This window comes from Cricetulus griseus, chromosome 10, assembly GCF_003668045.3.
Source record: "Cricetulus griseus strain 17A/GY chromosome 10, alternate assembly CriGri-PICRH-1.0, whole genome shotgun sequence".
NCBI lineage: Eukaryota > Metazoa > Chordata > Mammalia > Rodentia > Cricetidae > Cricetulus > Cricetulus griseus.
Window position 1 is genome coordinate 29,691,273 of NC_048603.1, and position 23,564 is coordinate 29,714,836.

Consider the following 23,564-nt stretch of genomic DNA (forward strand, 5'->3'; position numbering starts at 1 on the left):
CAGTACTTTTGGTCGCTTCGTCGATTCCCTTGCCAGAAATGATTTTTCCAGACTTTTCCAGGTCTGAGGGTTACATGAAGCGATCTTGCAGTGGCTGGGCCTGAGGTCTCTGGCGCGGTCTAGGCGGACGGACCTGGACCTGCTGCTGGTCCTGACCCTGCCATTGTCAACTGGCGATCGCTGGGGACGAGGACACTCCCGGCTTGGGAGGGTAGGGTGTCTGGCGCTGTGCGAGCCGGGCGGAGCGGTGCTGTGCGAGCACGGGTGGGGACCCCGGCCCGGGCGCGAGGACTCCAGGGGCCTGGGCCACTCGTGCGAGGCCACCACGGGTCGCACAGCAAGTTACCTGGGGACGTGTCAGGTGTGACCCACCCCACCTTCCGAGCTGGGACCCTGCCGGGGATACCCGCGGCGTGCAGGCTCTTCCTCAGTGGTGGTGGGGGGCAGTGTGGGGAGCCGGTCATTTTCCGGGGTGCGTCTAGTCCCGTGGGTCGCAGGGCCACTGTGTGACCCAAGCTGGGCTCTGGCCTTTGGTTCTGCATCCTCTCCTTCCTCTTACAGACAGACACAGCCGCAGGGCTCCGATGGCACCGCCTCGCTGCTCCTTGTCGCCCATCACCGACCTGGGAAATCGAAAAGCCCAGGGGGTCCCCGCTACTGCAGACTATGACCTTGGGTGCTGGCATTTCTTCCTGTCACCCATGGCCCGCAGAGCCGTTGGATGGCTTAACTGAAGGCCACCTTTTGGGCTCAGAGCCTGGAGTTGGGAGGCCTTGGGGTCATGTCATCAGTCCAGGATTCCGTTCCTAGCTTCCTAAGTTTTGAAGACCATTGTCCACACCCGGCATTTCTAAGATTTTCCCACTCATGGCCCCTCCCCTTTGGGCCTGAGAAATGTTTACGTGACCCTGGGTTTATAAGTACATAAATAAATATACGAATAAAGCTTACTGAGAAGAAGGCACCATTTTATTGTATTTTTAAATTGAAAATAACTTGTTTGTGTTTCGGGAGTTGGACGATCACGATAAGAACGCACTGAATGTCCCCCGGTAGTCTGCGGGGGCGGGGGAGGGGAGATTTTTATTTTAAAACTAGTTTTTAGCACCAATTCTGTGTATACATATAATTTTACCATTTATTAAAGACAAAAGCAAATTGGCAGCTAACACGATGGAAACACTTAATTTTATGCAAAGAATTAAATCTTGGCTGAGTACTTGACACTGTAACACCTAGATCTTTAGCCTTTAGAGTTGACCGATATTTTGTTGCTAAGGTAGTGCGCGCTGCTACCACAGCACTTGGCAGGGGGGGTTCAAAGACTAGTTTAAAGTCATTCTCAGTTACACAGCAAGTATGAGGCAAGCCTGGGCTATCAGGGTCTGTCTTAATAAAGCAGGAACATGAACAATCCACCCCACAAAGTTGATATGTTGATTTTATAATTATCAATGTTGAGAACCCTGCTTTGCGTAAATATGTAGTACAAAGCGGCTAAAGTATGCTCTGGGCCATTTCTGAAATTGTTGGAAATTCTGACTTAATCTCTAGCCAAAATTTGCTTAGTGGATTTTTTTTTTTTAAGCTCAAAAAGTAATTTTGACATTGCTGGGAAGATCCCAAACACTCTACCATTGAGCCATATCTGCAGCAATTTTTTAAACCAAATATTTTAACTATGATACAATCTTAAAACACACCGATTTGATGTGTGCATGCTGAGGAATTATGGTGGGAAGATATTAAAAGTTTGTTTCTGTAATTAAGCCATTGTTTTTCTATACGAACAAAAACCTCGCCAGGCGTTGGTGGCACACGTCTTTAATCCCAGCACTCGGGAGGCAGAGGCAGGTGGATCTCTGTGAGTTTGAGGCCAGCCTGGTCTCCAGAGCGAGTGCCAGGAGAGGTTCCAAAGCCACAGAGAAACCCTGTCTCGAAAAACCAAAACCAACCAAACAAACAAGAGTATGCACAGTAAAAACCTTGGAATTTTTAACAGACAATAATCTTGAATCAGAGCTCAGATGTTTTAAGCAGTGGTCACTGGTATTATTTCTTGGCGTGACAAAACACATGTATGTTCAGAGTGGAGGCTGCAGTGATGCCGAAATCAGTGTGCATTTGATATTGAGCTCAGTCTTGGTTGTTGCATGTTCAGAAACTTCTTACTCTTGTCAAAGCTTCATGATGCCCCCATTCAGTGACAGGATTCCATCTAGGGTCATGACCTACGGTTTAAGGAGCTAGGTTCTTTATCAAGCACAACAGATGTTGGCATCTCCATTTTACCACACAGAGGCCACTATTTTGTCTACTTTGTCTGCCAATCAAGGAAGCTTGAGCGTGCGGATGTGGTGATCCCCCTCCCCGCCCTACAGGGGTGACGTGGGGGTTCTCTTGCTCTGTGAGACTGGCAGCCGGCTGTGCAGTCAATTCTGCTTGCTTTTGCTTCTATCTCAAGGCCCCTCAGCTAAGTGTGTGTGACAGACAGACAGACAGACAGACAGACAGACAGACAGACAGACAGACAGGTTCAGCGGTGTCCTGGAGGAGAGCACAGCTACATCCGGACTGCTGAGTATTTCACTGAGGCCCAACACAGCCTGGGCAGGTTCCAGGGTCTCAGCTGACAGGTGTATTTTGAGCACAGCCCACCAGCCTTGGTTTGGCTATGCATGGGGTCGTTTCCCAAGGCCCTCTGATATGGTCATCTCACCTTGAATTTTTTTTTTTTTAAACATAATCCATTATTGATCCTTTGGGATTCCCATCGTGTACCCCAATTCCACTCACCTCCCAGACCCTCCATATCTGCTCTTCACCCCTGCAGCATGACCCCCAAATTAGTTAAAAACAAAACAGGCAAACAAAAAACCTACTTCTATCTTCCATCTTTCCAATGCCTCTTCATTCATCACAGTGGCTTTGGGAGCTGTGGTGCATCACTTAGTATACCCTTTTGTCTGATAGCCCCACCCACAAACTCATTGCAATGAGTCTCTGGTCTGCTCCAAGGCCTCTAGTCTCTGGCACACCATCATCACTGGACCCTTAGCGGAACTCCTCTCGGGTATCTTGCTGTTGTCCCGAGTCATGGAGACCCTGTGTGTATCCTTCTGCAGGACCAGACCCTTCACTGTCTCCAGCAGGTCACAGATGAGTTGATGCCGGGGGGGGGGGGGGCAACCCCGAATCTTTGTGTATGCTCAGCTGTCAGCTTGGGACAGTGTGGGTCCCTGACAATGTGACACTTTCCTGCTGCCTGGGGTCATAGACGAGCTCAGGTAGAAAGGTAACCCTTGTTAGTCTGTCTTCTGGCTTACTCTCCTTAGGCCTTGGGTACCCTCCAGTGTTCTCCTCTATACCGGTGTCCCTGTGAGTTTATTATGTATTTCGTTCCACCTTCCATGCTTAGTTGTGTGGGTTGGGTCCAGACTGGAACAATGAGATGAAGGGTCAAATTCAGAATCTCCGCTATGTGTATCCACGTTCATAAATCAAGCCATAAATCAAGTCCTTGGTCACTTTGGGAAGGGAGGCCTTTCCCAAACCTTGTGCAATACTGGAGAAAAGTCCTGTGAATGCATGGAGATAGACACAAAGTCCTCTGGTCAAACAGCAACAGATCCAACACCATGCAGTCCACATGGCAGGGGCCGGTTGGTAAAGCTCAGCTGATAAGAGTCCTAGCACGAGGATCTGAGTTCAATCCCCAGTAACTACATTTAAAAAACAAAGTCTGGGCATGGCACGTACACCTGTAACCCCAGCTGGAGAGGTGGAGGCAGGTGGATCCTGGGGCTGACTCTCTGGCCAGCCAGCCTAGCCTATTTAAGTTTCAGGCTAATGGGAGGCCCTGTCTCAAAAAACAAGGGGGATGGAACCTGGGAGGTGTTGCCCGGTGTTGTACTCTGGCCTCCATGTGGTGATATATTATTTATGATTTATTAAAGCTTGCCTGAGGATTTAGAAAGCCAAGTCAGCCAGGTCAGGCAGTGGTGGCACACACCTTGAATCTCAGACCCAGGAGACAGGCAGATGGATCTGAGTTCAAGGCCACCCTGACCTACACAAGAGTGAAGACAAGAGCTCACGCCTTTGATCCCAACACTTGGGATCACAGGCCTTTAATCCCAGCACTAGGGAGGTGGAGACAGGAGTGATAAGGCTGGGCAGAGAGAGGAATGTGAGGAGGAGGCCGGAATTCAGAGCCTTTTGCCTCTGTGGATTCATAGAGACAGGATTGCTATCTCAGATCTAGTTTGGCTGCTTTGCTTCTCTGGTCCTCAGCCCAAAGTTTGAACCCCAATATCTTGTCTCTGGGTTTTTATTTTTCGTGTTACTCCTCCACATGCAAACACAAGCATGTATATGTATGTATAGCCCCCAATCATGTTAGAGTGTAGCCAGATGTGGACTTAGCCGATTAGCCGAGGCCCAAAGAGAAGTCTTACAAACAGCAATTGTGCAGAAGCCATTCAGACGCCTTAGAAACTCCTTGGGTGCAATCAGAGTGGGAAACACTTTTGTCAAGTTCAATGTTTATTCAACTGCAGAGAATTTATTAAAAAGTTCAAAAAAGTTAAAACAAACCAAAAACCCTGGATAAGACTATGGGCGTGGTGTTAAGCAGGAAGGGACAATGGGAAATGCCATTATATATTTACTCCAATGTGATAACCACTGAAATGCCAGCTCAGAGCATGTGGCTATCCCGCCAAGGTCTGAAGGCTACTAAAGCAGTGACTTCAGCAAGATTGCTGTAGGACTCAGCAAACAAGGGAAGGCAAGAGAAAACTGTCTTGCCCAAACTACTAGGGCAAGAGTAGTCCTGAATGCCTTTTGTCACAAGGACGGAAAATTAAAAAGCGAGGTGTTATAATCCCATGTCCAAGGACACAGACGTGGGGACACACACACACACACACACACACACACACACACACACACACACACACACAGACACAGACACAGACACACACACACACACACACACACACACACACACACACACACACACAGAGGTAATTGAGTAGGTCTGAATTCTAGTCACAAAGGACCTAAAAGGGGCTGGAGAGATGACGCAGCAGGTATGACACTTAGTCTTGCAGAGGGCCTGGGTTTGGTCCCTAACACTTACACGATGGCTCATAACCACCTGTAATCCTTGTTCCTGGGGATTTGACACCTTCTGACCTCTCTGGGCTCCTGCACGCATGTAGTGCAGACAAACTCACACAGGCACACATATACCCACAGACAAATTCTTTTAGATGACTTAGGAGGTGACCTGCTGGCAGCGTACAGCTGACTGTGGCAGGCATTTTTGAACTTGAATGTTTCCAGGTCAGCAGGCTCCTTCACTGAAGCATCCATCATGTTCTACATTCTATGCCTGTTTCTGTGGCAGAGCCCCGCCAACTGCCTGTGCAAAGGTCCAGGTTTAGGGACTGCTCCTGGGAAGCCAGCATTTGCACAAAGACAGGCGGTATTTTACTCCCGGGCCACTGTGGACAAAGGAGATCATTTTCCAGGTGCATTTGGTTTATAGTAGGAGGCTCCACCCATCACAGACAGGAAGTGCGGAGCAGGCAGCTAGCTGCCATTCCACCAATCCCACAACTGCAGGGTTCTAGCCCAGTCAGGCTTGTTGCTGTAGCAAACCCAGTGTTCTTGTTTGTTTGGGGTGACATGTGTCAATTTACTTACGATGGGCACATGAGTGTGTGGTAGTCAGGACAACCTGGTTTTCTCTTTCATCTCTGTGAGGCCATGGCTTTGAACTCAGGCCACTGGGCTTGGGGCATGCGCCTGTACTGTACTCGGCAGCCTCCCTGGCCGCGGAGTCCTGTTCTTTATTAATTCTTTATCTTTAAAATAAACCCCATCTCATCAGCTAAAGGCTGTGAAGTCTGCCCTGGTCTTTATAAGAAACAAAGACAACCTGGCTTTAATAGCTTCCAAACACCTTTACTGGGGAACATTCCGGAAGCCCTTTACATGCCAAAAGCATTAAAATTCAATAGAAAACATAATTTTATAGACATATTTCTCTATACAAAAGGTGACCTTTATAAAAATTTAGAATAAATAATTGAAAAATCAGTGTCATTGATTTAAAAAAGGTATTTCTTTGATTGTTTCACGGTGAAATGGCTTCTAAGTCACCAAAAGATGAGGGTCCCGACACCTGCTGCGAGCCTGGGCGGTGAGTCTCTGGCGAAGACTGCGCACTCTCCGGAGAAGATCATGTCCTGTGGCCTCCTGTTCTGCCCATTTCCTGCTTGAAAACGCTTGAATACAAAATGCAGTTACCAGCAGCTGAGCTTTCTGATGCTCGCATACAGTGTCTGCCTTCAGTGGAACCATGCTATAAAAATCACTAACACAACCAGACCCTACTAAAAATCTGGGGCAAAAAGCCAGCCATATTTCCCAGGTCTATGTGGCTTCATTTCCCAGCCAAGTGGCTTTTTTCCTGTTGCTGTTGCTGAACTGAAAGAACGTCAGCGGAGAACACGGCATATGTGGAAATGAGGCACAAAGCTTGGCTGGGAAGCTCAATGGTCAGGACAGCACTCATGCCACAATGATGCTCAATGGAAAGGAGAAAGGACAGACAAACTCCAAGTCACGCGCTGACCCGCACACCACAGCCACCTGGCCAAACACGGGATGTTCTAGCGGTAGCTAAAGGCGGGGAGTCCCCATCAAGGTGAAAGTAACTGACATCCTGCTCCAGGTATAGCGCTTTGTCCCAGGGAGGGGCTGGCAACAGCGGGATCAGACTCGAGGAGCAGCCTTTACATGGTTAAATAGCTTCGGTTTCTGAAGATGATTTTCAGCCCCCAGTGGAAGGCAGCTTGCATTTTGCTGCCAAATCACCCGAGCTCAGCTGGCTCCTCCCCATTACTCTGAAGTACAGATTACCCGGCCTGAGTCTAAACTCCAGCGGGGCTGGTGTGTGTGTGTGTGTGTGTGTGTGTGTGTGTGTGTGTGTGTGTGTGTGTGTGTGTGTGTGTGTGTGTGTGTTGTGTGTGTGTGTGTGTGTGTGTGTGTGTGTGTGTGCGCGTGCGTGCGTGTGTGTGTGTGTGTGCGCGCGCGCGTGCTCTGCAGGCTGGAGAGCCAGGGGCTCCAGCTGCTTCGGGAAGACAGTGAACCCCAAAAGGAAAAGGTTTAGTTCTGGGGTGTCAGGGAGAGGCCAGCTGTGAACCTCATACATTCCGCCGGCCTCCCAGAGGATCCTTGGCTTAATTCTTTCTCTGGCACAGAACTGCTGGATCCACAAAACAGGACTCAGCAAAATACTTCACGTGGCACAGAATTCATGACTTGTCCTTAGCAATACCTCTGAGAAAGCTGTCTTCTAAGAGACCTCACAGACCTCAAAATATGAAATTTGCCTTGATCTGTACAACAGCTTTACTGGAAAGCCAGTTAAGTCTAATAGACTGGGGAGGGGGGTAAAGTGGGGGGCGGCGGGATGAGGGTGGGGTGTTGGATCTACGTTACAGTCTAGTCAGTGTGGCCCTGGCTATTTTGGGGCAGCAGTGCTGGGCTTTAAAAAAAAAAAAAAATCACGTGACCTCTGTCTTAGGCTCCTCCCATCCTGTCTTCCCAGGCACAGCTGTCTCCCTTCTGGGCTTCCTCCTGCCAGTGCCCCGGAAAACATACCAGATGCTTGTCCCTGCTCCTTAAGCCTGCACGCTGCATAAACGCTATGAAGTGGGGAGAGAGAGAGAGTCTTCCTTACTTATCAACTTACTCTGTGCTGTGGGATCCATTTTAGAAATGTCATTTAATTGTGAGGTTTGGGGCAAACAGCTTGAGGACATGTGTTCCCTTTGCAACCGCGGCACTTCTGCTAGAAAAGGGAGCAAAGGAAAAAGACATGTGAGAGAGCAGACACGGGTTATCCCCGGTTTACAAACAGTGCTGGGTAAACTCACTCGCAGGAGTGGTTACCAGTCCGCCCTTCCTTGCTTGTTCTGGGAGGAACCCTGTTGCCATTCAGCAGACAGCAGAAATGGAGTGTCAGGAATGGAGAGCTGCACTGCAGCTCTGCTAATGGCTTTTAAGAGCATCTTCAAGTAAAACAAAAGGCCAATGCTAAGAAATGGGCATCGGAGGCTAAAAGCATGGCTTGGTGGTAGAGTGCTCACCCAGCACACACAAGGCTCCAGATTCCCTTCCCGGTAAAGGAAGATGTCAGGGTGGTGATCTCAAATATCAATAAAGAGATTATGGGATGTGTTAGCCAACGGTCCCTGAGAACCACTGCAAGCATCCGAGGCAGTGGGTGGCTAGCCAGGTGGGCTACTGAAGCTGACCTGGTGGGTATCAGCAGCAAGACCCCTGGAGCAAGGCTGTTGACTAAGTGCTCTCCTCACACAGGATTGATGGAGGCTTAGCAGATCAAGGCCCTTGGCAGGTCAATCCCAGGCATCACAGTGGAAGGAGAGAACCCTCAGAGAAACCTGTCTACACACACACACACACACACACACACACACACACACACACACATACACACACACTTTATTTATCTTTTGCTTCCATTTATCTGAGACAGATTCTCATGGCGCAGGCTGTCTTGAACTTCTGATCCCTCTGCCTCTACCTCCCAAGTGCTGGCATTACAGTGAGAAGCCACCACACTCGGTCAGTCCATCTTTTTAAAGGGAGTGGTCTGGTATAACTAATATAGTCAAAATGGTGATAACCAGCACCACTAGTGTGACAACATTTCATCATCTCCAGAGACCCCATCTCCTTCAGCAGTCCTCTCCCCTTCCTTCCTGGCAACCACTGGTCTACTCACGCCTGCAGACATGTGCCACGCCCGACCACTCCATAGGGACGCGGTCACAGAATGCACGCAGCCTCTCACGTTTGGCCTCTTTAACTAGACACAAGGTTTCCTGAGGCGTGGGACATTCCTTTTAATAGCAGAATAAGATTTCACCGTGTGGCTCAGACAGACCTGAAACTCCTAAGTTCTTGGACTCCAGGTCCACACCACAGCACCGAGCTTGAACACACGCTCTAAGCCGGCAGACTGCACACTGAGGATCTATGAGCAGCGAAGCTGCTGTTGTAGAAGGCGCTAATCGCACACGATAACAGGACCGACAGGAAATGCAGTAGAAGGAAACTCATCTGGCCTCTACTATAGAATGGGACACTGCGATTCTCATCTAAAATGGTTTCTCTATTTTGTGCACCTCTGTATGCGTGTGTGCAGTGCACGGGTGGGGTCAGAGGGCAACAGTGGGAGTGAGTTCTCTTCCCTCCCTGGACTCCGGGAATCCAGCTCGGGCTGCCAGGCATGGGACCAGGGTCCTCATCCCAGCAGCCCAGGATAGTTTAGACTGCAGCTGATTCGGCTGTGAGCCTCACCGAGAAACCTAACAGCCTACAAGACAACCCTGGGGTGCTCTGAGGCTGCTGCTCTGGAGCCAACTGCTGGGCAAAGCACACAGCCTTGCTAAGATGAGAGCTCATTCTTTGGGAACAAAGCAGATCCCAGAAGACTAGGAGAATACAGGGCGGTGGGGCTCTCCATTCTTCTTTGTACCATTTGCTAAGCTCTGTGCTGGAACTGGACTTGGGGTTCCTCTCACACTAGGCACGCCTTCTTTTTTTTTTTTTTTTAAAGATTTTATTTATTTATTTATTATGCATACAACATTCTGCTTCCATGTATATCTATCTGCACACCAGAAGAGGGCACCAGATCTCATAACGGATGGTTGTGAGCCACCATGTGGTTGCTGGGAATTGAACTCAGGACCTTTGGAAGAGCAGCCAGTGCTCTTAACCTCTGAGGCATCTCTCCAGCCTTCTATTGTCAAGCTCCACCCCTCGTTCCAGGCTGTTTCCGGTCAGGGCTATCTCCTCCCAGCCTACTCCCCCATACCCCGCCTCCCCAAAGAGCACTGCTACCTCTTAGCCAAGCACAACTTGAATGAAAGCAGGCACACAGGCCTGTAGACTTTACTGTAGCCGGCCCTGGGAAGAGGCGATAAGAGCGCAGGGCGGTCACTCACCTTCACTCAGTGGCTGTCCATCGTGCTCCAAAGCCGCACTCGTCTCCTGCTTTAAAAAGCACTTTCTGTAGGCGTCTGCACAGGCAGAGGCTCTCTTTTCTGACTGCAAATGAGACTCCCTTTCTTCTGCTTCCTTCCACTGCGCACAAGCAGGGCAAGCAGACCATTAGAAACTGGAAACAGACTTCTCCTTTGGAGCTGTGAAACACAGCGACCTGTGTGGCACTGTGGGACTCGGAGAGTCTGGGTGGCCCGTGGCTACCCCGAGAGCAGAGGCAGGTCTCCCTAGCGGTGACGCAGCAACTGCTCTTCACAGGCTCCAGGCCTTCTGAGACTCGGCTAGCTCCCCATGGATGGAATTAGTTTCCTGAACTCTGAGGGGTAGGCCTAATCACAGACTACAAAATTCACAGAAGTAATGTTTGCTTGGCTCTGGAACACAGACTGATCATAAAAGTCTAGTGATTTCTACTAGGCCCACTCCCTATAAAATGAGGAAATCCATGTTAAAATGACTTCAGGGGATGACTGACTAGTGAATTTAAAGCACCCCGAAAAGCTACAACCTGTACATGGAAACACACAATTTTTGTGATTAGAATACCAATTCCTTAAATACAAACTTTAGAGAATGAAACTCTGAGAAGGCAGCAGCAATCATTTTCCCCTTATTGATCAGGGCTCAGGGTCTGCCTGCTTTCGCAAGCCCATGCCACAGTGAAGGTGACTCTAAACCACAATGCTGGACGAAGGACCGTGCAGCAGATGCCTGCACGAGGACTAGCAGTCTACTCTCAAATGCGGTATCTTACCTCGTGTAAACTACACCAAATTTTAGAGTCTGCTGAGACAGTGCCAGCAATGCTTGCCCCGAAGCGAGAGGGCTCGCACCACCATGTTCCTATGGCCAACAATGTCAGGGTTTTGTGTGCTGCTCCATACCCCAACCCCCTCTCCTTCCCGTCCTTGAGTGAGAGGGCGGGCCATAAGACAGGTTCTTTCCCTCGTAGGAGGGACGTGAACCCGGGATGGGGCAGTGGGGGGCTAGCTTTCAGAAAAGGATACTAAAGTGTATCCGCAGGCCAGGGTGGCATGGACGCCAGCTGCTTAAATTGCCACCCAAAGCCTGAGCCTCCCAGATCATAGAGTCACCAGAAAGGTCACTTTCCTAAGGTCCCAGAGCGGTTGGCAGGGTCAGCCGGAAGATCTGTAGCTGTGACATAAACCCTTCATTTTGACAGCTGTGCCTCTAGCATCGTTATGAGTGAGTGACAAAGTGACAGAGGATGAGAGTCATACAGTAGGGACCAGAAAGCTGAGAGTCCGAGGACAGCGCAGTCACGGTCCCAACTTCAGCTGCCCACTCCTCCCGAAAAGGAGAACTATTCCCGTCCTCCTCACAGGCATGACTGCTCTAGCTAGACGCTGGCCACAGTGTCTACCATTTCAAGTCGTTTTTCATTTTAAGTATAAAGAGCTGGGGAAGTTAAGGCAGTAATACTATCAAATTAGCAAGAGCAATCCCAGGAGTGGCCAACGAGATGAACCAGAAAGACACAGGATGGCTTGTGAGTACGTCAGGGTTAGATGGTGTTCCTGAGCACCGGACCGTAACACGAGACAGCCCACTGTGTCTTGATCATCTAACGGGCCAGGGGCACTCGGCAGGGGCAGAGGGCCTGCTTGTGCTAATAAGGCCCTGGTCCAGTCCTCACAGGCCGGCTAGCCGGCAAGGGAGGAGATTAGTTTAGCATCCCAACAACACCTTTGTAAGCTTCCCTCACCTTCTTAGCCTGCTCCTCCACCATCGCATTTAAGACTTGCATTTCTTTCTTCCTGTTCTTCCGGAGGAGAGTGGCGACTTCTTGGTAGCTTTCGCTGCGCTGCAGGTCGTCATTTTTCTGTTTATGTAAAGCTTGAAGCTTCCAGTCAGCATTCAGGCAGGCTTGCTCAGCTTTTGCCAAATTGTCCTCACTTACCTAAGAAAAAGAAATTCAGAGACAAGGTGAATATGGACGTCCACTCACCGTACTAGCGTCTGCTAGGCTGCATGCTGTGTGTGGTCCAGTCACCAGGGTGTTTAAACAAGCTCACTTCCTGGCCCCACCACAAACCAGTTAAACCCATCAGCAGGCCAGCGGGTCGTTTAAAAGCTAGAGCAGACACCAGTGGGATGGGGGATGGGATTGTGAGTTCAAGGCCAGCTCAAGGTCAGGTGCTAAGACCCTCTCTCGAAACTCCCAAAGTGACTGCTTTCCAGCCAACACTGAGAACTTCCAGACTAGAGAACAGGCAAGGAAGGCTCAATAACTTCTGTTTTTAACTCCCGTTTGTTTTCAGATGCACAAACCTGTAAGAGAAACACAACAGGCTGGTACTTTAGAGGGGTCAGCTGTCAGAACAGTGCTGGAGGTTCCTCCAAGTCCCTCCCGCCGTTCCTGATTCTCAGAACAGGGCCAGCCTGGGACACTTAGCATTACATTAAAGGGACTTTGGAGAAAGTTCTTCCTCAAAATCTCAAGTCCTACCTCAACCATTTCTTTCTTTTTCTTTTCTTTTTTTTAGATTTATTTATTTATTTATTTATTTATTTATTTATTATGTATACAACATTCTGCTTCCATGTATATCTGCACACCAGAAGAGAGCACCAGATCTCATAGCGGATGGTTGTGAGCCACCATGTGGTTGCTGGGAATTGAACTCAGGACCTCTGGAAGAGCAGTCGGTGCTCTTAACCTCTGAGCCATCTCTCTAGCCCCTCAACCATTTCTGAAAGGGCACTTCATAAGAAATTCTATAAAATAATTGGCAAAAAAAAAATTTTTTTTTGAATCCCAGTACTTGGGAGGCAGAGGCAGGTGGATCTCTGTGAGTTCAAGGCCAGCCTGGTTTCCAGAGCCAGTTTCAGGACAGCCAGGGCTGCTATACAGAGAAACTCTGTCTCGAAAAACAAACAAACAAACAAAAAATTGGAATTTTTTTTCTTAAGGCTTCACCAATATTCTGCACCCTCAAATCTGGCCCAACCCCCTCATTCTCCAGGCCTGACGTGGCCGTCCCATGTTACTGGGTAACGTTACGGGTATCCCACAGGACGCTGTGGAAAGTCTGGCTTGTACACCAGGCTGTGGGAGCTTGTGCTGTCAGGGACAGTTCCTGAGGAGAACACAGCAGGGCTGAATAAAGTGCAAGTTATTAGTTCTCCCATGCTCTCTTACATGCCTTAGCCTTCTCTCTCTCAAAGGGCATGTCAGATTAATGAGGCCAAGCCAGTCAACAACCCATAAACACAGAGCCCTGCAGCCCCTAAGAACTGAGGCAAACAAAACAAATGGAAAACTTGCAAATGTGTGTTCTCGGAAGGGCAGCTCTGGGCTCCTGGACCCCAGGTTCCGCAGGCTCTCACCCTCTGTGTCCTCCTGCCCTCCATCTGGCTGGTTTCCAGCAGGTTCCGGAACATGTGTTCTTCAAGGGCTACTTTCTGCCTATGGGCATCAGCATCTTTTCGGATTTCCTTTGCAACAGAGTCCTGATTTCCAGTAAGATCCTGTTGAACACAAAGGCCCCAAGGACACTTGTAACCATCTCATTGTCAAGCAAAAAGGAAACAGTGGTGACTTTGCTGACAACTGCGGGCACCCTGAGAAACTTCTCCATAAGGGATTGAGAGCGGCAAGCATGTCAGAATCAACTTCTACATTCTTCTGGAAGAAAGCCAGGGCTCTCCCCCACTGAGCTGTCTCTCCAGCCTAAACATTTAAGTTCAAATAATGTTTGGCTCAATAGCAGCTACTACAGAAGATAGCTATGAAGACCCACAGCCATCCAGAAAGAAAACGGCATCATACTATTTGAATTAACACTGAACAAGTAACAAAATAGTTTTCTCAAATAAAAACTTGCATTAGTAGTTCTTTTCAATGATAAAAACTGAAATATATACCCTGACTACACATTTGCTGATTTAATTGTAGACAATTCAGATTTAAAGTATTTCAAAATATTTCTTGCTTCATGCTCCTACAATCTCAAAGGATTGGGGAATTCCCCTAATCTAAAGTTCAACAAGTAGCAGTTCAGATTTGGGAGGGTCCTGGATTCTGAGCACCGTGCACCATGCACCATGCAGGGTGGGAAAGTTCCCACTAAGGTCTTCAGATGGGGCGATTTCAGCCACTGCTACATAAAAGCCTGCCGGGGCGTTTAGCAAACAGGAAGCCACCCTGAGGCCAAAGCTGGGCTCCAGCTGGTGCCCAGACTTGTGACTACACTGCCGGGAATCCGGGAATCCTACATTTGCCAAACTACAATCCTGGATGACATGATAGTCTGCTTCAAGAGTAAATAACATGAATAAGGACCCACAAATGCAGCCTTATAGGGGCTGAAGGACAGCACTTTCCTCCCGGAGAGAGCTGCTTCCTACCTTCTCATAAAGTCGTTTTTGTGATTCAAGCTCCAGATGTCTTATTTCCAGGTCTTCGGCTGTGGCAGCAATTTCTTGATCTCTCATTTGTATCTATGGACAAATCACAAATTGTCAAGGCCTCAAAGAAAACACCACATAATTTTTAATGGATTTATAATACTGTAATGTGGGTAGCCCATTAGTAGCACTCCAAAGACAACAACCACCAGGAACTGGGTTTCAAACATACTAACTGACAGCACAGCAGTCTCTCATGGAATCCAGGGTTGTTTATGTTTTGAAAAGCATGCATGACTGCCATATGCCCACATAGACAGACTGACTAGCAGGTGGCAGCTCCTCCCTGTTACAATAACCAGCTCCCAGTTTCGGAAAACCAACCAACTGCAAGTTAGGTTGAGGGAAACAATGTTTACTCTTACTAAAAAAATATTTAATTAAAAAATTAAGTTTCTAAATTATTTTATAAATATGACTTGGCGAATTGTAAGTCCAGGTTGAAGTTCCCCATGACCTGACTTCTGGTGGCCCTGTGCCCTGCATGGACCATGTTCACCCGGAGCTCACTGTCCCCAAGTCTGGTTACTCGGGACTCTCAGTTCTGTAAGACAGGGGTTGGAGAAGGGACTCTCTATAGCGTCTTCCTAAGTGCTCAGGTCCTGCAGACCCAGTTACGTTTAAGGGTGAGAATAGAGTACAAGATTCGTATTTGGAAAACAAAACCATAACCAATCAGCTATCCAACTGTCAGTCCCCATCATTCATTCGGCGAACATTTAAGGACTGCGGCACTACCCGGCCACCACCAAATATCTGTGGACTAAACCGCATGCTATGAAACCCTCATAAGACAAGAAGCAGTGAAGATGAGGACACTGTGGGATGCGGAGACACTCGTTCAAGGGGTAAAACGAACGCTGTTACGGGGAAAGCAGTAGCTAAGAGGAGGCCTGAGCATGAAGCCGGAGTCCTGGCGCACAGAGAGGGGAAGCAGAGGCCGGCACAGCACCCAGTCTGTGAAGGGTTAGGGTCCAACTACTAGATCATGAATTCTCAGAGATACAAACAGCACCCACAGAGATCACAGGAGCCGTGAGTAGACGCCCACACGCCCCTGCCGGAGCGGGCAGTCAGAGCCCAGCACAGGAGCAGGCATGCAGGGTATGCAGGGCCTCTCCCCGGCTACTTCAAGGAATCAGGATGCTTCACTGTACATCAAGAGGATTGGGATAGAGACACCAGAAGTCTGAGCATGGACCCCTTTTGGGAAAGAACAGAGGCTTTTTATTAAGAACACAAAGCTATTAATTTGATTCACTGGATGAAATAATTTAAAAGAGCTGTAGCTTGTAAAAGCCAATTAAAATTAATTAGCCTTAAACAAGAGGTATTGAATTAAATGTTGTATAAGGCTTAACATTTTAGTATTTTATTGAAACTAAGTTTTAAGTTTCCAAAATTAATGCATAAATTTAATACAATACTAATGAGGAGAATTTCAATTGGATGGGAGAGGGGATTCAGAAAGATCAAAGCCTCTGTCTGGATTGTAAATGTTTGAGACACTGAGTCAGATAAAGAACAACAACAGGTGAGGACTGGGCCCAGCTTAAAGAGCCACAGCTGCTGTCACCCACTGCCGTGCTGGAAGCCACCACTAGGGAGAGGACAAGGGGTAACAACCTCCCTCAGCAGAGGCTGTGCCAACACTCAGCAATGGCACACCTCTACAGAGAGGCGAGCCTGGTCCCTCGCCCACTCCTCACAGTCCGTCTTCAGAGACACTCGGGCTGGCAAACCTCTTCTACAAAGCATCGGATGGTAAACAGCCCAGGCTTTGAGGGTCACAAGGTTTTTGACACAACCACCCACCTTGCCAATAATTTTAAAGTTAAGATACTGCTAGAAAGAAAAACCAAAACTAAGTGGCACTATGACATTTTTAAGAGGCAAGCGGGAAAAGCCAGCTGAAGCTATTTACATCAGACAAGGGTTAATATCCCAACCTCTCTCTGCATGGCATCGCCAGCTGTGTGACTGTTGGGCAAAGAACAAACTGCAAAGACAAACGAACGCAGGCTGCCAACTAGAGACATTTCCTCTTCAGAGACTGACCTGGGCTTTGTTTTTGGACAAGGGTTAATAACACAGTCTTTTCCTGTGTTTCTAGAGGTGGAGGGGTACCTATGTTTATATTTTCTTATCTATGTAACTTTCATTTGCCTTCTATTTCTGTGGCACATTATAAAGACTGACTTTTAAGGTCTTTCCATATTGCTTTATGTATCAGTGTCTCTTACCGTGGCTATGTAGTGTTTCTCTGGTGAAGACGCCACAGCTAGTCACTCACACACCTAAGATATCCATACCCGAGACATCTCTGCTTCAGAACTGAGGAAGCACAGAAAACCCAACTCCCCAACTCCAGATGTTCTGTGCCGGCAACTCTTTCTGTATTGATCACTTGTGGATTTATAATGGAGAAGAGTATTTACCCCAGCTCACAACTGATGCTCACCGTGGCAGGCAAAGTCAGTAAACTCACTCATTTCTTGGTATAGGAATAGCGGAGTGCTAAAGGGAGGAGCTGTTTTCGCATGCATCGGGGGCGGGCACTGGCATGGTGACACAGTCTGAAGGTGTTTGTGACGTGAGGAGAAAGGGAGAGCCTGAAGAAGACAAAGCTGACAAACCTTTCTCTCAATCTCGTCCTCCAGTCTGCGCAGCTCCATTTCACGTTGATCTTGCTGAAGCTTGAGAAAGCGCCTCCTGGCAGCATCCTGTAAGCGCATTTCCTGCACCTTCAGCTCTCTCTTCACGGCGGCTAGCCTGAAAGACAAACTGTGTCAAAGCACTTTCCGACACACCTGACTCACCTGTGAGGTCTGGATGCATTTTGTTCACTGCAGCCCAACTGTTTACAAGAAACGAAGTCAGTATTCAAGAGGGTCACGGTCATCTGGCCATGCTATCGACTCTGCCTTCCAGCTGTCAAGTCTACCCGGGCCTGCTTCCCCGGGGCCCCGATGGAATCCGGGGGCCTCTTGCACGCACAGCTAGTGCTCTACCAGCGAGCTGCAGCCTGGGCCATCACACCACTTCAGTACAAATGAGTCTTTAACCACTGCAACGGCGTCAAGCAGGGTTCCCTTTACGGGTTCAGTGGACGCCATCAGTTCTGCAATTGCTTTCAACTGCCCGTAGAAATGAGACTCAAAAAACATGGAGAGAAGTCCCAAGCTGAGTGTGGGGCACACACACCCGTTTCCCCAGTGCCAGGGAAGCTCAGGAAGTGACTTCCCTTTGCCTAAGCTCTCATGTTGAAGACTTTGTTTATTTTTATGTATACGCGTGTTGGCCTGCATGTATGTAGGGCGCGGCCTGCATGCCTGGAGCCTCGGAAGTCATAAGCAGCACTGGACCCTGGGAGCGAAGTTACTGGACCTGGGAGCCAAACCCAGGTCCTCTACAAGAGCAGCAAATCCGCTTAAGCACTGAGTCACCTCTCCAGCCTCTTGTCAAAGATCCTATTTGTTTGCTGTGAGACAGGGTCTCCCTGTGCAACCCTGACTGTCCTGGCCATCCCTGAACTGAGAGTTCCACGCCTCTGCATCCGAAGTGGTGGTACTAAGAACACACACCATCACCCGGCACTGCCGAAGTCCTAAGTGCGTAAGGAGATAAACCGTTTATGTTCAATTTTTTGGATCATATAGTTATGTTTAAACATAATTTTAAAAATTACATTGCACTGTGCGTTGGTGGTGCACGCCTTTAATCCCAGCACTTGGTAGGCTGATGCAGGTGGATCTCTGTGAGTTTGAGGCCAGCCTGGTTTACCCTGTCTCGAAAAACCAAGAAAAAAAAAAAAGTCAGATAGTGGTGGCTCATGCCTAGAATCCTAGCACTTGGGAGTTAGAGGCTGGGGGATCTCCGTGAGTTCAAAGTCACCCTGGTCTACAGAGTGAGTTCCAGGACAGCCAGGGCTATTATACAGAGAAACCCTGTCTCAAAAACAAAACAAACAAACAAACAAACAAACAAAAATTTACATTGCACCAAGAGTGATTTTTCCAATACTCTACTACAAAGCATTTGGGCCTACCATAGAATGTTTTTGTTTGTTTGTTTTTGTTTTTAAATAGAGACAAGGTCTCACTCTGTAGCCCAGGAGGGTCTGGAACCCCACTGTGAAGTTCAGATTAGCCTTAAACTGGCAGTTTTCCTGCCTCAGCCACCCAGGGTGTTGGGGTGACAGGCATGAATCATGCTCGTTTAGAATGAATATTGCTAAACAATGTTTTTAAAAATACATTAGAGCTTGTATTACTTCTGAAAATTCATGCAGGGGGCCAGATTCAACATTGCTTTAGAATTAATTTTACTAAGGGGGCCAGATTCAACATTGCTTTAGAATTAATTTTACTATCTCTAAGTTTAGGTGGCACATATACTTTTTATTTACCTTACATATTTGCTTAATGGAAATTACACTGGGTAACTTACATACAATGTTCTATGTAAGAAAAGGAGGGGAACAGAAATTATCTGACTCCTGTCCTAGTTTCCACAGCAGTAGACTGCACCTGGGTCCCTGCTGGGCCATGAGGACTGCCCCTGGGTCCCTGCTGGGCCATGAGGACTGCACCTGGGTCCCTGCTGGGTCATGAGGACTGCACCTGGGTCCCTGCTGGGTCATGAAGACTGCACCTGGGTCCCTGCTGGGCCATGAGGACTGCACCTGGGTCCCTGCTGGATCATGAGGACTGCACCTGGGTCCCTGCTGGGCCATGAGGACTGCACCTGGGTCCCTGCTGGGCCATGAGGACTGCACCTGGGTCCCTGCTGGGTCGTGAGGACTGCACCTGGGTCCCTGCTGGGTCATTTGGACTGCACCTGGGTCCCTGCTGGGTCATGAGGACTGCACCTGGGTCCCTGCTGGGCCATGAGGACTGCACCTGGGTCCCTGCTGGGTCATGTGAACTGCACCTGGATCCCTGCTGGGTCATGTGAACTGCACCTGGATCCCTGCTGGGTCATGTGGACTGCACCTGGGTCCCTGCTGGGTCATGAGGACTGCACCTGGGTCCCTGCTGGGTCATGAAGACTGCACCTGGGTCCCTGCTGGGTCATGAGGACTGCACCTGGGTCCCTGCTGGGCCATGAGGACTGCACCTGAGTCCCTGCTGGGTCATGAGGACTGCACCTGGGTCCCTGCTGGGTCATGAGGACTGCACCTGTGTCCTTGTCATGAGGACGGCACCTGGGTCCCTGCTTGGTCATGTGAACTGCACCTGGGTCCCTGCTGGGTCATGAGGACTGCACCTGGGTCCCTGCTGGGTCATGAGGACTGCACCTGGGTCCCTGCTGGGCCATGAGGACTGCACCTGGGTCTCTGCTGGGTCATGAGGACTGCACCTGGGTCCCTGCTGGGTCATGAGGACTGCACCTGTGTCTCTGCTGGGCCATTTTCTCTTCCTCCTGCAGAAGCATCTCTCTTCTGGTCTCCTCAGCTCTACGGAGCAGCTCTTGTTTCTGGTACCAAGCCTCATCCTCAGCTCTCTGTTCATCCACTTCAGCTTGCATATTTTCAACTGTCTGCCTGAAGTAGACAATACTGCTATTATAAAAATGCAAAGGAGGAAGTGAAGTAATTTAACTCCAAACATCCAAGACATAAAATGTAGGACCTGCTGAAAGTACAACATGTGGCTTTAATTTCAGGTACAGGAGAAATTAGGCCTCTTTAAAGACAACCCTAGCCTTCAAATTTGGATCTTATACACACACTTTAGAAGTCAAACTGATTTCTCATTAAAACTTTCACCTGGGGCTGGAGAAAAGGCTCAGAGGTTAAGCTTGAGTGCTGCTCTTGCAGAGGATCAGGTTCGATTCCTAGCACCCATTTCTAGGAGCTCATAACAATCTGTAACTTCCCCGGGCGTTGGTGGCTCAGGCCTTTAATCCCAGCACTCGGGAGGCAGAGGCAGGCGGATCTCTGTAAGTTCGAGGCCAGCCTGGTCTACAGAGTGAGCTCCAGGACAAGCTCCAAAAAAAACGATACAGAGAAACCCTGTCTTGAAAAAAACAAAAACAACAACAACAAAAAACCAAACAATCTGTAACTGTAGAGAATCTGGTGCCCTCTGGCCTCAATTGGGCACCTGCACACACACAGTGCCCAGGAGCCCATGCAGGGACACATGCATACACATAAATAAAATAATCTAAAGAAAAAACCTTTCTTACTTATAATGTTTAATTTATGATTATTTATATCTACTGTTTATAATGTCTAATTACACATGATTACCTCTCTCTCAAGAATTCCAATTCGTCCTTCCTGATCCTTTCCCGTTCCTGCGTCTGATAGTCCACAATAAACTTTGGGTACTGATTAAAGATGGGGTATTGCCCTTTTGTCAAGGCAACAAAAGCATCCAGCATGTTACTTGGATGAATATCAGCAGGCGTAGTCTCCATGAGACGATACACTTCTCTAATTACAACGTTTATGTCCAGGTTATTCCGATGGTGGAAAAAATACTGTAAGAAAACGTGGCGTCTGAATGATGGTTTACTCAGCAAAGCATGCCATTACTCAGAAGAAGCCGTCAAAAAGAGGACACTGTGAGCGCCAGAGACACACATTCAAGGGGAAGAGAAACGGAGCAATTGGCCTTAAGGAAGTTACGGGGAAACAGTAGCTAAGGTGAGAGAGGCCTCGCCTGGGAGCACAGAGAAGGGAAGGATCAGAGTGTGTGTGTGTGTGTGGAGGGGATATCTGTGTGTGTGTGTGTGTGTGTGTGTGATCTGTGTGTGTGGAGGGGGGCTCTGTGTGTGTGTGTGTGTGTGTGTGTGTGTGTGTGTGTGTGGAGGGGGGCTCTGTGTGTGTGTTCATGTGTGTGATCTGTGTGTATGTGTGTGTGGTCTGTGTGTGGAGGGGGGGGCTCTGTGTGTGTGTGGGAGGAGCTGTTTGTGTGTGTAGTCTGTGTGTGTGTGTGTGTGTGTGTGTGGGGAGGGGGCTCTGTGTGTGTGAGAGAGAGAGAGAGAGAGAGAGAGAGGGCTGTGTGTATGTGTGGGAGGAGCTGTTTGTGTGTGTGTGGTCTGTGTGTGTAGTCTGTGTGTGGGGGGTGTGTGTGTGGGGAGGGGGCTCTGTGTGTGTGTGTGGGGGGGATCTCTGTGTGTGTGTGTGTGTGTGTGTGTGAGTGAGTGAGTGAGAGGGCTCTGTGTGTGTGTGTGTGGGGAGGGATCTGTGTGTGTGTGTGTGTGTGTGTGTGTGAGTGAGTGAGAGGGCTCTGTGTGTGTGTGTGTGAGAAGCTGTTGTGTGTGTGTAGTCTGTGTGTGTAGTCTGTGTGTGTGTGGGGGGGACTCTGTGTGTGTGTGTGTGTGTGTGTGTGTGGTCTGAGTGTGTGTGTGTTGGGAGGACCAGTTACAGAACTCATTTGCTTTTTTGTCACTGTGTGATAGCTCAGGCTAGCCAAGAATCTGCTACAAAACCCAGATGGCCTCAAACTTGTGATTCTCCTGCCTCAGCCTTCCTCGTGGTGATGTTATAGGTCACTCACCTTTAATTCCAGCACTTGGGAGGCAAAGGCTCCAGGCTGGCCTGTGTTACAGAGTGAGTCTGAAGCCAGCCTGGGCTACATAACAAGACCCTGTCTCAAAAACCACAAACTGGCTGAACACAATCAAACTCCCAGGTACTATTCTATAGACATTTCCAGACTACCACAGACCAGAGGGGCCACTACTGAGATCAAAGAACAAACAACCGAGTGTTCAATGCTCTTTACAAAGGGAAAACAACAGTTACCACAACCTGCTTGTCAAAAATCTACACAAGGTCAGGGGTGTGGCCCAACTTTTTATCTATTATATTTCTACTACTTAGCACCAATGCCTGACCCAGTAGGCGCTCAGTCAAGAAATGTACCTCTCAGTGTAAACAGCTGAGAGTTGAGAACTTCTGGTTTGGGGCTTGTTGTTGACTTGGTGGTGATGGGATGGAACCCAGGGCCTCACTTGTGCTAGGCAAGCCTAGAGAACCTTCTCCATGGACGGGCATTTACCTCAAAATCGTCCTTCAGAGTAGACTTGAGCAGAGGTGCTCTAGAGCAGGTATTGTAGGCCACCACGGTCATCAGGAGGAAGGAGGGGTGATTGGAGAAGACATTATCAAACAATCGGAGCCACTCCTCTCTGGTCAGCACTTCTGAGAACACAGTTTCAAGGAGAGGCCAGGCATACAGCTAAAGCAAACAAGAAATGGTGGACACCGTACCGACAATCTAAGAGTCAAAACAGTCACTGGCGGTTTCAGCGATACAGTAAATCACTCAGTGCCTAGTTCTGAAAAGAGCTACGTTAATTTGGACAACGCCCCTGCTTCCCCCAGGAGAGAGCAAACGGGGCCTGGTGCACACAAGGCAAGTGCTCTACCACTGAACTGCATTCTCTGCCCCTATCTGGACTGTCTTCAGAGACGTTCAGGAAGGTAACTTAATAAAGAAGAATGGCAAATTGTTAAAAATACAGATTGTGTAGCGGGACAGCTGTTTGCCTCAAGCTGGTGACCTGAGTGTAAGTCCTGCACACATGCCCACGAATGTACACACACACACACCATTAACTTAATTTAAACATGATAAAAATTACCAAGTAGAATCTACCTTTCATTATTCACTGGGGAAAGTGCTGTTTTATCCATACCAAAGTCAATCTTAGCCCTCAAAACAAACGATGTCCCTCTGAAGCCACCTCATTTCTTACCTGGGAAGTCACATCCCGATCTATAAAGTGCTGTAGCAGTTCCTTGTCATGAAATGCCAAGATGTTTTCTATCGCGGCAAGAATATTGATGGGTGGGTTAGGGAAGTACTCAAACCAATGTTGACACCAATTGACTACAAAGGGAAAAAAATCAGAAAAATCATCTTAAACACTCTATGTATTATAAAAGGATTTTGTTCTTGAGGCAGTCTCACTGTGTGTGTGTGTGTGTGTGTGTGTGTGTGTGTGTGTGTGTTCATATTCCCAGGCTAGTCTCAAACTTCCAATTCTCCTGTTTCAGCCAACCT

General features: G+C 48.6%; 1 protein-coding gene across 5 annotated transcripts in view; it reads right to left on the reverse strand.

Annotated features, from left to right (window-relative positions):
- Positions 1-5,952: 5,952 nt before the first annotated feature.
- Positions 5,953-23,564, reverse strand: part of LOC103158824 (TBC1 domain family member 31) — a 55,696-nt gene continuing 38,084 nt past the window's right edge. For 3 of the 5 annotated variants that reach the window (XM_027431660.2, XM_027431662.1, XM_027431663.1), the window contains 11 exons: positions 23,257-23,390; positions 22,557-22,736; positions 20,798-21,030; positions 19,934-20,086; positions 17,178-17,313; positions 14,482-14,574; positions 13,462-13,602; positions 11,837-12,031; positions 10,053-10,191; positions 7,769-7,864; positions 5,953-6,296 (listed from right to left, as the gene is read on the reverse strand). In XM_027431660.2, coding sequence (XP_027287461.1) covers positions 6,163-6,296; positions 7,769-7,864; positions 10,053-10,191; positions 11,837-12,031; positions 13,462-13,602; positions 14,482-14,574; positions 17,178-17,313; positions 19,934-20,086; positions 20,798-21,030; positions 22,557-22,736; positions 23,257-23,390 — 1,634 coding nt within the window. In that variant the 3' untranslated portion in view covers positions 5,953-6,162. Of the gene's footprint in view, positions 6,297-7,768; positions 7,868-10,052; positions 10,192-11,836; positions 12,032-13,461; positions 13,603-14,481; positions 14,575-17,177; positions 17,314-19,933; positions 20,087-20,797; positions 21,031-22,556; positions 22,737-23,256; positions 23,391-23,564 lie in introns of all 5 variants that reach the window. The other 2 variants (XM_027431659.2, XM_027431661.2) reach the window with 2 other exon arrangements.